This window comes from Danio rerio, chromosome 11, assembly GCF_049306965.1.
Source record: "Danio rerio strain Tuebingen ecotype United States chromosome 11, GRCz12tu, whole genome shotgun sequence".
Taxonomy (NCBI): Eukaryota; Metazoa; Chordata; class Actinopteri; order Cypriniformes; family Danionidae; genus Danio; species Danio rerio.
Genome location: NC_133186.1, coordinates 13,820,565 through 13,836,407, shown reverse-complemented (window position 1 = coordinate 13,836,407; position 15,843 = coordinate 13,820,565). Strand labels below are relative to the sequence as shown.

Here is a 15,843-nt window from a genome sequence, read left to right as displayed (position 1 = left end):
CTAATATGATGCAATCAGTGACATCATCACCAGAAGGTTGACATATTTGAAATGAGATCAAACCAACAGCATCAAGAAGAGTAAGTACTTCGTCTTATTTTTCATTTTTATCATCATTATGTGTTCATGGTTTGATGTGGTCACGCATAACATGTCCACCCTGTTGGCGTGAACATCTGAAAAGTAAATATTTTTTTCGCCAAATGTTTAGGTATATTTGTCAAAATACTTAAAAGTCACCTTCAAGTTAGCTTGTTATGATTGCTAGTGTCCCACCATGTGCTTAATAAAAGCAGATTAGCTAAAATTGTCCACCCTGTCATTGTCCACCCTGTCATCAAGGCTGTTATGACAGGGTGGACATCAACCGCTGAGATGGGTAACATTAGACTACGTATCACATTTAATGACAATTTAGAAACAATATAACTAATTGTGAAAACATATTTTACTGTATTTATTGTGTGCTAATAAAATTAAAATTTTTTTTGAGAAGTATGGGACTTAATGGAGCTGAGATAGCAAGGCGTTACAGAGAGCGTCGAGATGCAGATCCAGACAGAAGAAAGCAGTATCTTGAGGGAGAGAGAGCCAGGTGGCAAAGAGACAGGCAGACTCGAAAGAAGATGAGTGTCAGTGAAATAAGTGAGCATGAGAGGAGAGAAAAGAGAAAGAGATGGAGGAAGGCTAAAAGACAATGCTTTGCTTGTGTCAGATACACCACCCATCTCTCCTGAAGCTCAGCATGAACCAGGGCCATCCAGGTTGGAATCTATAGTAGACATTTAGGGATATACTTAAGCTGGTTAAAAGTATTTTGAGATATTACTTGTATGTAGAGTATGTCTTGACTGAGTCTCTCTCTAATACGCACGCAAACACAGAAGCGTGTGCACATGCAGGCTCACAAACTCTCTCTCTCTCACACACACACACACACACACACACACACACACACACACACATAAGGACACTCAAAATTTTCCCTGTGTGTCTGTGTATGTGTGCGTATATGGAGAGAGACTGAGTGTGCATTTTAGAGATTTATATTAACTATCTTAACTGGTTTTGAAGTAAAACTTTTAGGGGGAGTGTAATAAAGTTTTTTGTTTTCACAGACAAAAGCATCAAGGACAAAACATTCGGAGAAGATTAACAAGAAAACTAAAAAAGAAGATTCAACAGCTGGAGATAAAACTTAAAACCATCACACATATTAGTATTTTGTGATTTTAATGGTTAAACTGAAATGTAGTAACGTTAAAACATTGTTTGAGCTGTTCGTCATCCCAGAGCATGTTCTTGAAGCCAGGGATATGGAATCAAAGCCAGGGATATGGAATTTGTTAAGACAAAAGTGCACAGTATACATCTGTTCTTTTATGACTCTGTTTAAGTGTGTTATTATTGGCACTTCAGTCTCTCTTCCTTCAGTTGTCCTCCCTGTCATGTTACCGTCCACCCCGTCATATGTCATTGTCCACCCTGTCATATGCACTTTAACTGAAAAAAATAAAATGTCTTTATACAAATGACAATCTTTAGCATTTGTTCTTTTAGGAACATTTAAGGATAATTTGGTTTTGGATAAATTCTGGTCAGATATGTTTCCTATATTATTTTTTACTTTAAATGGTATGTAACTCGGGCAAAGCTCTGATAGCAGAACATAGTTTTTTGTTATTTCCAAAGTTTTTGAAGTTCTTTCTAATATAAAAAATATATATATAAGAAAAGGGACAGAAATATGTTGCAAAGGTGTATTTTTTTAGAATGATAACACTGTCAGAAATATTTGCTTTCTGTATCCATTCGTCCCTGACAGGGTGGACATATTTTGTAAGTTGGTCCAAATGTTTTTGCTTATAATTGTTTTATTAAAGGTCCGGGAGCTGGACCAACCAGCAATTGTTGAAGTTTAAAGTCTTCTTAAAAGAATAAATATGTGGTTTAACAAAAAACTTGAACACTGTCTTTAAGAAATTTTCATCTGTCAAAGGCACTCTATGGTGATATTGACCCTAATAACTGTGATGATTGGATTTAGTGTAGGGATAAGTGTAGACTTTTATTACTATGATGGTTTGGTTTAGTGTTGGTAGGTGTAGACGTTAGTAACTGTCATGATTGGATTTAGTATAAAGGTTGTAGTAGATATTTACAATGATGGTAGGGTTTAGTGTTGGGGTAGGTGCAGATGTTAATAATTGTCATGATTGGATTTAGTGTAGGGGTAGGTGTAGACATTATTTACTATAATGGTTGGGTTTAGTTTAGCCACGGCTACTCTACCCATTCAAAACACTCAGTTATTGTTGTTGTTGTTTTTAATAGCGGATTATAATCGCACCAAAACATATTAAAAGGTAAGTGGATTATAACAGCGCAAACGTTTTTGTAACCGTATAGTGCTGTGCGCTATCTGTTTAATCCTTTGGCGTTACGTGCTGGCTGACTGACTGACAGGTGCGCGATGCGTGAGCCCAGCAAACACGCAGAAGCTTTCAGTTAAGATGAACACAGTTTCTATAGTTATACTTTATTTAAAGATAAAGTATGACTCTGTATATCTCTGTAATCACTCTATCTTGTTGGAGTTTATAGCCATTTCGCTTTACTTCAGGACGTATTAATGCCGCTCTGAAGGTCTAATCACTGTTTTAAGTTATCCAGAGCTGTATGAATGTACAAATCCTGAATATCACAATATTATTAAATATTACAATTGTAACAACATAGACAGCAACACTTTTGCACAATTGATACCCAGCTGATTCAGTCGTTTCATAAGAGGACCGCGCTTCTTCTCTTCTTTTTTCCTTGTCAACATAAAGGCAGTGAGGTGCGCCTCGCGTTTTTGGAATGAAAAAAAGCACGTTAGCTGTGGTCGGCCACTTGTTTAACTGCAAGACATACTTAACTTTGCGGGACGATAACGTATAACCCGTGGCTACAGACACATTTGCCAAAGAAGCAAAATGGAAGAAGAATATTGCTGTTTGAAACAGACGTGTTGATGCCAAAAAAAGCGCTGATGTTGACCTGGATCGGCGTCATAAACGCAACAAATAGGCTTTACCTTTTATTTTACAGCTTATAAAGCAAGTATGCAAATTAATGCAATATCATATTTAAACAACAAAACTGTTTACAAAAAGTCAACATGTGCGCGTGTTGTTGTTGTCTTTTCATCACGCAGCGCGCACTTGAACCGCGAGGGAGAGAAAGGAAACCATATATCAGGACATATTCTTTAAAATAATGATTTCTATTAAAAATGTAAAAGGTTTTGTGATTATAATAACAGTGGGGCATTAAATAAATGCATATTTTCCGTGGAGCGGGCAATTTGAGGAAGTCAGCTATTTTTATTTGACGGAAGAAAAAAAAACATATGATTGGAAAAAACAGCCTATGCCGGTTATTAAAAAGAATCAGTCAGTATTTTCGTTTTGTAATATAAATTAATTATTTAAGTGTAAATAATTTAGGGCAGTCCTATTTATTTTATTTAGTTTATTCTGTTCTTCTGTGTTAAACACTGCAGGTGCGTGAAAATGCTCTGTTGTTGTGTTCTGTTATTAATATGCTAGCATATAAAAATAAATCAGTATTTTAAAATGCAATATTTAATTTGTTGGACATAAAGTAGTCACGTCAATTTGTTTAATATAAAATTAATAGTAATCTGACCAGTTAACCGTTAATAACCGATTAATGAGCGGCGGTTGTCGGTTAGCAAAACTAACCGAAATAAGCATCCCTAGTAAGTGTAGACATTAATAACTATGATGGTTGGATTTGGTGTAGGTGTAGACATTATTTACTATGATGGTTGGGTTTAGTGTTGTGGTAGGTGTAAACGTTAATAACTATGATGGTTGGCTTTAGAGTTGGGCTAGGCATAGATGTTAATAACTGATGGTTTGGGTAGATGTAGACATTAATTATTAAGATGGTTGGGTTAAAAGTTGTGGTAGGTGTAGACGTTAATTATTATGATGGTTGGGTTTAAGGTTGGGGTAGGTGTAGACGATAATAATTATGATTGTTCAGTTTAGGTCTGGTGTAGGTATAGACGTTAATACATATGATGGTTGGGTTTAGGGTTGTGGTAGGTGTAGATGTTATTAACAGCGCCATCTTGTAGACAACATAGTTTTGACATCTGGGTCTTCATAACTTCAAGTTAAGTTTCTACTGCAAGTTACGCTGCCCCTGTTATGCCCCTGTCTTGCAGTCCACAGACATGCCCTACTCGACTAAGTGGCCACATACAGGTTTGAGTGACATGGCATCATACTGACTTCTAAAGTGATCTGCGTTTTCTTTTTTAGAGCGGAAGGGAGACGATGGTCTCTGGCTTCGCTTCCATCCTCAGGTTACGGGACCAATCCTCCCAGCTCAACAGTCTCAGTATGTGCCTCAGTATGAATCAACAATTCCTTCTTACAAAACTGTTCTGATCCATGACAATAAAATAAACAGTAATGACAAGTCGAAGCATAAATTATGAAAGATTTTTCAAATATTTTTCAATTGTTTAATTTAAAGCTCTTTAATAATAAAAACACTGTAAGATGGAGTATTTCTTCTGAATTAATCAGCTGTGTGAAATATTCTCATATTTTTTAATTCATAAACTTATTTTTTTAAAGTCTGTGTAAAATGGAAACGTACAATTTTTATTTTGATAGCGCACATTCTTACCGTACGTTCACACCGAAAGCGGCGACAGCGTCAAAGTAGCCGGAAGTCATTAATTTTCAATGAGAGCCGGCGGCGAGGAGCAGCGCGGCGCGTCTTCGCCGGCGTGAGCGTCGAGGAGAGTTGAAATGAAGTCAACTTTATGGTAATGAGCTATGACGCGGTTCAGCGGCAGGCAATCAGAATGAAGACGTCCATCGCTTGATAGCAGTTCAGAGAACACAGACCTGTGAACTTTGGTTCCGACCACAGTTGTTCCCAAGGGTTTGATTATTGCGGTCGCCGCATTTCCAATTATTTCTAATTTTTTCCTACAGGAACATGCATTAAATAAGTTACTGGCGACTTACTGATGTTCATTAATGTTATATAAATTTATCTTAAAGCGGGAATCTCACGCGATGTGACAGTACAAAACAGTACTGCTGCTTCAGGATATTTCAGACATATGGACACATATTGGATAAATAGAGCAAAGCCACACCACAAGCAACTTGATCTTCCATTGTTGTATGAATTTGATAAGAAGTGCGCAACATTTTAACGCTAGAAACATGTTTTATGCAGGAATGTAACTGATATGCTGCAACGGCTCCTTTAAATACGAGATCAATGTAGCGAGTTTTGATGCTCTCGCCGCAGGAGCTGAAGGCAGAGAGCGTTGTCGCCAGGGCGGCCAGAGCGACCTTGGACGCTCTCGCCGCTTTCGGTGTGAACGTACGGTTACTCTTTAGGTGAACAATCATTCATTTTCTTATCGTGTACACTACAAACAATTAAGCCTACCCAATTCACCTGTACCGCATGTCTTTGGACTTGTGGGGGAAACCAGAGCACCTGGAGGAAACCCGCGCGAACGCAGGGAGAATATGCAAACTCCACACAGAAACACCAACTGACCCAGCAGAGGCTCGAACCAGTGACCTTCGTGCTGTGAGGCAACAGCAGTACCCACTGCGCCACTGTGTTGCCTGAACAATTAGTTTTTTTTTGTAATCGTCAATCAAAATATGACAATTTGCTTCCACTTTTGTTGTGGTGTTCTTTTTTTGTAGTGGTGGCTTCAGCCACAATTTTCTTGACCATGTCTCTTTGCTATGAGGGAATGGTGTGCAAAAAGAAAGCCTCGTCTCCTACTCAATATTCCATTGCAGTTGGAAGCACATTAACATACTAAAATGAAAGTCTCAGCAACTTCCAGTTAACGCAGACTTTAATAGTAGTTTTCTAAAACAAATTAGACTGTTGTTTATTAATCCTTGTGAATATGGATTAATGCTCTTATTTTATGTTGTTTTGCAGTCATCTTCCTCATCTCAAGAACGACTCCACCAGCTTCCATACCAGCCCACACAGGACGAGCTTCATTTCCTGTTCAAACACTTCCGAAGTTCGGAGAGCATGACTGATGAAGATGGACGACCCTCCACGTTTATAAGACCCCGGTCACGTAGCCTTAGGTAAACAAAAAACACGAATCAGTTGTGTTTATTGTATGATATTATGCCATTGTTTGGATTGTAGTAGTGTTGTTATTACGCTTTAATTATTTATCACACATTTCATGGTATGACCCTGAGTTTTAGGAAATTCTTACTTGCATGTTTTTATCTCTTTTTGTCATATGTAACTTTACTGTTTTTGCGTGTGTAATGACGTGTTTTTTTATTTAGGTTGCCTTTTAAAATCTGGCAGGGGGCAACAGATGAAAATTAGCCCTTGTGGCTGACTCTGGCTTATTTACAGTTTTACTGTTGATTAATGAGCATTGTCCCTGTTAAATAAAATAAATTCAATTCAAGTTTTATATCAGCATGAAGCGCATGTGACAAAGTAGTTACACATTCTCTGACAGAACTGTGCTGTTCATGGGGGAAATTGGGTCTTTACTTTCATTTATGACTTTGATATTTCTTTCAAGCTATGATATATTGTTTATAGAGTTATTGATAATAAGAATTGAAAAAATGTGCGTGTCTGTGTGTATGTATATACAAAGTGACTGTAATGGTTATAGTCAAATTTAAAAAATGATCTTAAAGGGATAATTTCACCTATTGCTTCTGTCCTTTGGTTTACACACTTCCATGTTGTTTCAAACACTTTTCCATCTATTTCTAATGAGCAAGACCTTTTTGTGATAACCAGAAATTTATTTAGAAACTTAGAAAGTTATTTACTGAAATCTAGGCTAGCCTAATTCCTTGTAGCATGGTTGGTGATGAGAAATATTAAAAGGATGCCCCCCCAAAAAATAATTTAACCCAAAATTAATAATCTGACACTGTTTACTCTTTCTTCACTTGTTCCAAATCTGTTTGACCTTCTTTCTTCTGTTGAACACAAAAGGAAATATTCACTTTGACTTCCATAGGATTTGCTTTTCCTATTATCTAAATTTGCATGAGTTTCTTTTCTTCTGCTGAACACCAAAGAAGATATTTTGAATAATGTTGGTGTCACAAAAGTGTTGAAATACAGTTGAAAGTTGAAATACAGTTTTTTTTTTTCTTAATGTGTTAGTCATTGTGAACGATCAACAATTTGGGTTGCATGTCTATCGTGTTCATAAGAAAATCTAAATTTTAATTGTCGCATGAACTATCCCTTTAACTTGACATGTTTTAAAAGATTACTGATTAATTGTTGTCTATCCCTAAGAAAAATGTTGGGTAACTTAAGATTATGCTATTAACTATTGCTTATTACCTGCATTATATTAATATATAAACTGTTCATTAGTAGTTAAAGTATGATCTTCAGCAACCCTAATCCTACTCAAAACCTAAACCCAACCTTACTCATGATTTATAAACCACTAATTAGTAGTTTGTTAAGCTAGTAGTGTTAGTTAATGGTTTGTCAATACCGTGACTTGTGGCTTAAACAAAAGTGTTACCAAATGTTTTTGTATCTCTTGTGCAATGTTCAGAAAGGAGTGACCAGAAAGTCAACCATATGGGTTTAGAATGAGGTTTGGGATGAGTAAACAATGACAGAATCTTCTTTTTTTTGTTGAACCATCTCGTTCAGTGCTAGTTGTTGCCAGACTGGCTGTCAGATGAGTGGACTCCTGACTAATAGGAATATCCAGGCTCTCCCCATCAAAACAAAACAAAAGGAGCCTTTTTTGTTTAGCAAAAGAGTCTCCCCTGAGGCTGAGTCACTGAAGAGACACATTTCACTATGGTGTAATTGAACACTGGGTTTTGAAATTGCCTTCGGCCAGTTTGCATTTAAAAGGACGAGTCTGGAATAGTAACTAATTGTAGATTTTAATGTTTAAAAAAAAAAAAAAGACTGATAGCCATTCTGAACTTGGCTATAGTCTATTGGTTTCACTAAAGCTGCAATGCAAAGCCTCACCTTTAGCTCACATCCCTGCAGGATTTAGAAGTTTAAATGTCCACCCACAATGCTTTACGCCTCTAACAGTACTCGCACACAACACCTCTCACTTGCTTTTTGAAACAAAGGAATTTAGTTGCAATGTTAAATTTTAAACCTTTAATTGATGGAGATTTTTTTATCAGTTCTTCCTCTTGTTTTAGCCCTGGACGAACTGGTGGCTCATTTGATAATGAAATTATAATGATGAATCATGTCTATAAGGAACGCTTTCCAAAGGTATGGAGCACCAAACATATTTAAATATATTCTTAGTATGCGTGTACATACTCTACATATCTAAGCTGCTAAATTCTATCCACGTTGTGCAGGCCACCGCTCAGATGGAGGAGCGTTTGCTGGACATCATCAGGCACTTTTCTCCAGACAGCACCCTGCCGCTGGGAGATGGAGTCCTGGGATTCATCCAGCACCAGTTGGTGGAGTTGGCAAGGGACTGTCTGGATAAATCCCAGAAGGGCCTGATTACATCTCTGTACTTCATAGAGCTGCAAGATAAACTGGAAAAAATGCTGCATGAGGTGAGATCGGGATTAAAGTATATATATATATATATATATATATATATATATATATATATATATATATATATATATATATATATATATATATATGTTTGCACCTAATGTTTTGAGCTGTGTCAAATCATGTGCAGAATGACAATTGTTTCAGTATGAGTCTCATTGTTGATGGTGGAGATGTGGCCTGGTTGATAGATCACATTCTCTAATGTGGCATCTGTATGCCTGCAACCTGTGTACAGAAAACTGAAAGTAAATGATATTATAGTGGTTGAATATAGAAGAATTATAGAAGACTTAACTTTAAAGAGCCTCTATTGTGGGTTTTTGAAAATGACCTTCCATGGAGTATGTAACACAGCTCTAAGTGAAGGATAACATCCAGCTGAGGTTTAAATCTAAAAGTGCAGCTTGTTTAAAACTATTGATTCTTTAGCTAAATATTTGAGTCAAATAAATGAATCGAGTTGGGTTCGGATCTTTTGTTTCATTGTATCAAAGTTTATATGGATATGGACCAGTTTTCTTTTCCTCAGGATCATAACATGCAAGTGTCGTTATTATTGTTGGCTCATTTTGTGTAGTTTGCCAAATGTGTTTAATTGTGTGCGTAATCACCCCGCACGGCTTGTAATCACGTATCTATTATAGATCAGTGCTTGTACTGTATCTCTCAGGTTAAATCTGTATAAGGCTGTTTGCATATTGTGTCCAAAACCAAGGCTGTGTCCGAAATCGCATACTTCCATACTATGTAGTACGCTAAAATCAGAATGCGAGCCGAGTAGTATTTCCGAATTCATAGAATTCGAAAATCAGTATGCGAGAAGTACCGGGATGACTTACTACTTCCGGCGAGTTTCTGGGGTGCACATTCCATGCATACTATGCTATCCCATGATGCCCCGCGAAAGAATTCATGAAAGGAAGTGAAGCAACGCAACTGACGCTGGTATGTCACGTGACCATGACAAAATGGCAGCTGTTGTATGTCCGAATTCCATTCATACTTTTCACATTCATACTGTATAGAACAGGGCTATTCAATTAGTTTGTCATGGGGACCGGTTCATGAAAAGCATCCCAAACGAAGGGCCGGAGAGATAAAAGTTGCTATATGAGTGATGACACAACTGAATATATGCTGTATTTGTGCTCATAAAGACACCCACTTTGGCTTTTTCTACATTAAAATGTGAATATATTGTATTTTAAAACAACATAATTTAAACAGATTATTTTCTAATTATTCTTTATAATTTTTTTTTAAATAAACATTCAAATGTTGTATTTCAGAGCACAACAAAAGCAGTTCATTCTTGAAGTATGGCTTTTTCTACATTCAGACACATTCATATGTAAGGGTGTCACGATTTTGATTTTTAATCGAAATCGATCGAAATTTATGCTCAATTTCGATTAGCGAATCAAAAAATAGAATCGTCGATGCTGCCACGCCCACATGTCACGTCAGCTTGGCTTGCCAAGCGGGAAAAAAACAGGCTTTTTGAAGTGCTTGTTAAACTGCAGAAGCAGGAGACCCGTCGACAGAACTTAAACCCTCTCCTTCTTTCAATGAAGTCGCCGGTGTGTAAGCATTTTGGATTTCCAGTGAGTTATGTTGACAACGTTCGTGTTGTCGACAAAAAAAAAACACAGTTTCGCAAGCTCTGCTATGTACGTATTACGTACGGTTCGTCCGATAGACAACACCGGCATCACGATCCTCCGCCCGCCCCCGTTGCAAATCCGCTAGCGAAAAGTACACACTCAGGCCCTGTTTACACTCTTTGTTTTTAAATGGCATTTTAGAACGACAACGATTTGACATCCACAGTGGCGTGTGGCATATCTGAGCAGCCCTCCTTCCTCTCTACCTCTGAAAATGCACATCACGTGACCACTCAGACACAGACGCACATACAGCCTTGCGCTCGAGACAGCAGGTCCAGGCAGTCAGAGGACTGCTTCAATCTTTCACTCACTTGTTCTTAGTCATTTTAGCGAACACCTCAGATACTGTTGGCTGGTTCCTGTTGGTTGTGCGTCTTTTTTTACCGACGCCATATATATATATATATATATATATATATATATATATATATATATATATATATATATATATATATATATATATATATATATATATATATATATATATATATATAAACGACACCGATCACTGCCTATTCCCGAGTCCCGCAGAAAAAGTGATTGACAGGTGGTAATTATGTGTGTATCTTGCCTTTATTCATTTACTGTATGATTTGTTTATGGGTAAAACAAAGACCAAGCAGGTCAGGTAGTTTAAACGGTAGGCTACAAATAATTAATTGGTCATTAATTTATTAATTATTCATAATCGAAAATCGAATCGAATCGTGCCTTCAGAAACGAAAATGTAATCGAATCGAGGATTTGGAGGATCGTGACACCCTTATTCATATGTTATGTTTTAAACTGCATAACAATTAGGGATGCAACAATTATAGATTTTGGTTGATAATTATAGTCTGAATCATGGTTCCACGGTTATCACGTCTAATGTAAATTCAAGTTTTATATTGGGTAAGTAGCCATTTAGATGAACTGTTGTTGCCATCTGCGTTTATACATACATAATCATTTTAATAATAATTTGTCTAACATATCTTTTTTTTTTTTTTTACACTGCACTGAAAGGCACGCACAACTCTCACCGTGAGATGTTTTCTACTGCATGCGCCCGGAGAGACGTTGCTTCGCTTGTGCGCGCATATTGTCATACTTGCATTAGCAATAATAAACTTGCAAACAGAAAAGACGTGATATGGGAACGGCCGTTGCTATTGTTAATCTGGTGTGCGTGCGTATTAGCCTCGGTGTACATAGCCTACTTGGAACTTTAAACTAGCACACAGGTGACAGCTTGTCATAACTTTTCCGTGCAACAGAAATGTGGCTTAGAGAAACCTTTACGATTCATTAACTGTGACAAATTAAAGAGCAGTTAATAGTGAAATCAGCTAATCGTTGTATCCCTATTAACAATAACAGTGAGAGGCATTTTATACAAAACATATCTAAATGTTTTCGGCTGTCCGCACCACTCTCATGTGGTAACTCGCGCTCTGCGCAGCCTCTGCAGCTTGCGCAGTATTGAACAGACAGACGCACGTCACCTCATAACTATAGCGGCTGTTTTTAGACTGAACATGGTATAGAATGTACTTTTCTAATGGCCGAGTAGTACTTTTTAAATTCAAATGCAGTACCTACTAAGTAGTAGGTGGTTTTGGACGCAGCCCATTTTAAAAATGTGACATGTGCTTCTTCCTTTACTGATTTTTAAGTGTGTTTCTGAACTGGTAATACTTTGCTGTTTGCCTTTGCTGCGGCCACCATCAGCCATAAATACGCACACGCGATGAGGTCAATTTTCAAAATAGTTCAACTTTTGCAACTACGTGGATTAATACTGAATGTGTCTCATTCTTATTACTTGGGGTTACTTTTAAGAGTAGAGCAATATGCTTGCTTTTAACTGCATTGATTTATTGCATTCCTGCATTGGGTTCTCGCATATTTTCTGGTTGCTGTTTTATAGCCGTGGTGGGCTTTTCTCTCTGTCTCGTGCTGTACGCAGTTAACCAATCGCAACAGACTGGGTCATCTGACCAATCACCGCAGATTAGCTTTGCGCTATGGAGAGGTTTGGGAACAAATGAATCCCAAAGATTCATATGGGAGTCGCTGGGATAATTGGGTAAAAATAAATGCATATTTTAAGACAATGAAATAGTTTTTTTGACCTTGCACGCATATCAGCATGTTGTTGGAGACCCCTAGAAACCAAAATATGACCTATAGGAGCTCTTTAAAACAGTCATGAAGGTCTAGATGGGGCATTTTTGTTACACAAGTTCCTGTTTTGTTTTTCTTCTTCTATATTGATCTTACCACATATCTTTGATTTGACAGTTAAATGTTTTTTGACAGTCAAAAGTTAAGAAAAAAAATCTAATAAATAAAAAAAAGGTTGCTGTGCTAAGCACAATTCTGAAGCTTTTATTCATTTAAGTTTGCCTTCATTAGTGTGCCATGTAACTTCATTAAAGAAAGAATCTGATCAGACACTAGTCATCACAAGTTGTTACATTTGAGAGAAGCGAAACTATGAAAATAATTTTTGCTGCTTATGAGTAGGAGTTGGGAAATTTGCTAATGTTAAACAAATCCTGCTTGCATGAAAACTAGTTTTTTTTTTCTTATTTATTCCTACTTCAGTAACTTATGGCTTTTTCATGGCAAGATCAATATAAACATATTATGTTATAACATCAACTTCAATAAGAAGTAATATTATGTTGAATAACAATTCAATAAGACAAAACAACACTTCAAATTGTACATTTAAAACATTAAATCTGATTTTTCAGTCCAATACCTGATCAATTACATTTCTTCCAGGGGAGACATTTTTTAAAAATCATTCATCAAAGTGCTCTCAGTGTAAACAATCTTGTCTAGCAGTAAAATTTCACATTCTAGCTAAATAAGTTTTATGGTGAGAGAAGCTTGATGCTAGTATCGAAACACTGTCATCACAAAACAAATATGCATTATAAACAATAAAATTGTAAGTCAAAGACACTTAAAGTATTTATCGAAAAAAAAATCCAAAATCTTTTATTCACATGGCTGTTATTTTTAAAAAGAGCACTATTGTGCCTTGGACTAATGATTAGGGTTGGGTATCGTTTGGGTTTATTTCGATGCCTGTGCTAAATCGATACTTTTTAAAATGATACCCAAGCCAAAACGGTGCTTGAACTGATACTTTTGAGCCACAAAATTATGGTGGACAACTCTAGAAATTTTTTTTGACAAAATCTTAAAAATATATATTTTATTAGAAAAATATCACTTAAGTATAAAGTAGACATCAATTCATATTTTATATATTTGAATTACATTAATACATTTCCTTTGATCATTTGTTCAATTATGAAATTACATTAGCTTACTACTAACCTGTGGAAAGGCTGTCATAAAAATACTGAACTCCTTGTACTTTTGGAGGGTACATTTTACCATATATCACAAAATACTTAAGTCATTTTTTTCATGCCTCTCTCTGCAGTCTTCATAAACGATAATTAGATAACTTGAACTCAAAATAATCTTTCTTGTTTATTTATTTGACAAGTAAATTTGTACTGGTGTAGGAAAACACATTTCTAACATTCAAGTACATCAAGGCACATTGTTGCACCTGTAAACTTTAACAGATAAGCCTACAGTTGAAATCAATTTCTTTTGCCCTCCCATTCATTTGAAATTATGTTTCTTAATTTTCAGTGTTTCCTAAAAAATAATTATTCTGGAGTCATAAGTTGTATTTCTTATTGTTTATTTCTTGAATAAAATCAGTTTTTTTTTTTCTTTAAAAAAATTAAGGTCAGTATTATTAGCCTCCTTAAGAAATATTTACTGTATATTTTTGATATACACAACAAATCAGTTCCAAAATAATTTGACTAATTATTTTAACTTTCGTAGTTACCTGATTAAGTATTTAAATTACACTTTAAACTGAAAAAAGACGTAAATACATAAAGGAACTTTGTCTGAATACAACTGTCTTGCAAAATAACTAGTAAAATGTTATCTACTAACTGTCACTATGGGGTAGATAAAAGTAGATATTACAAATGAGTTAGTTAAACTATTATGTTGTTATGCAAAACTAAATGAGTTGAAAATGACTTACATGAGCATGACTGAAAACTTCATTTGATCATTGTGTTACATCTGTTCTTTGGTACTTGCCGACTGTTTGTAAATTCAAGACTGCATTTCCTAACATAAAACTATGTACACTAGATTTCTAATTGATAATGGTCTCTGCATAGCCACGGACTTCCTATATTAAAAGTGTTAAAATCGCTATTACCTGTGTCAATTTGGGCGTCAACCTCTGACGAATGCAGGGAACTAGGCTAATGGGCGCAGCACTGTCACTGACAGAGAGAGCGAGTGCCCGAGACAGCGAGTGCTCGTGACACCTAGAGTGTGCAGAGAGAGGCCTCAGTCATATCTCTGCAGTCTGCCACCGATGGCTGATCTCGCTTCCCTGTGGCGTTTTGACACAAAAATACGTGTCCAAATTTAGGGGGCCAAGCTTGTTGACACGGGGACTCGTGGAAGAGTGCTCTTTAAATGGAATTTGATACCACAAGTTAAATGGAAAGAAAAAACCTCAGCATTTCGCGACGCTGGTGTCTGTGGTCCTTTTAATGTTATCAAAAATCACTGTTTACATGGTAATCTAGACTTTTAATCAGAGTATTGTCTCAATCATATTAAAATAAGAGCATTAGTGTCCACGTACTCATTGAAAGTGCCAGATTATGTCAAAGACTTCCTCTTTCTCTGTCTTTGAGCCCTCAAATGTGCCAAAAAACAAGTTTGACGTGTTTCCCATTACACGCAAGTTTTGTAAAGCATCTTTTACGTCGCTGTGTCAGAGTCCTTGCTTGTAAAATACGCTTTAGAACGCTTAGTTCAAGCAAGTTTGATGAACGCGATCATGCGCGCCGATCTGAAGAGAGTCTCTCTAGCTCATCAAATTCGCTGTACTGCGTGCGTTGCATGCGTCCGTCCATTCCCTAAGCAACAAGAACAAACGCCTGACATCGCCTTTCCGTATTCCTCAAAGTTGTTTAGAAATAAATATTTAGAGATGATGTGACAACGCGTACTTGCGTGTGCCTTTGATGCATCCCTTAAAGCTTCTTATGTCCTTGTCGCAGCACCAGTGGCACCGAAATTAGGCACCGAAATTCATATGCTGATTTGATCCAGTACATAACGGTTACAACGGTATAGCACCGTGTTTCAGTGCCCAACCCTACTTATGATTTCTTAGTTTTTCTTTTTGAATCCCATATCCAAAGAGCGCCAACGCCTTAATTACCCATGAAGCACTTTTTTGTTTTATTGGATTGTGAGATGTTCTGTAGTTTATCATTTGTGTGTCAACATTTGTGTTATCATTGGAGCAGCCAAATAAATTTGATTTGGCCTGAGTATCGTTGACCACAGCTTTAGTAATGGTGGCATTCAAATATTAAATAGACTTTGACATGCAGTATAATTTTTATGCCCGGGCACTGAGGTTAAATTACATTTTACTTTGTTTGTGAGAAGTTTCCTCACTTTGTCA

General features: G+C 36.6%; 1 protein-coding gene across 15 annotated transcripts in view; it reads left to right on the top strand.

Annotated features, from left to right (window-relative positions):
• Window positions 1-15,843, top strand: part of mast3b (microtubule associated serine/threonine kinase 3b) — a 74,391-nt gene that overhangs the window by 17,398 nt on the left and 41,150 nt on the right. For all 15 annotated transcript variants that reach the window (XR_012387074.1, XM_073916550.1, XM_068224300.2 and 12 more), the window contains 4 exons: window positions 4,338-4,416; window positions 6,010-6,167; window positions 8,259-8,334; window positions 8,427-8,636. Coding sequence is in view for 14 of the 15 variants with exons in the window: in XM_073916550.1 (XP_073772651.1) it covers window positions 4,338-4,416; window positions 6,010-6,167; window positions 8,259-8,334; window positions 8,427-8,636 (523 nt within the window). In the remaining variant the exon portion in view is untranslated. The remainder of the gene's footprint in view (window positions 1-4,337; window positions 4,417-6,009; window positions 6,168-8,258; window positions 8,335-8,426; window positions 8,637-15,843) is intronic.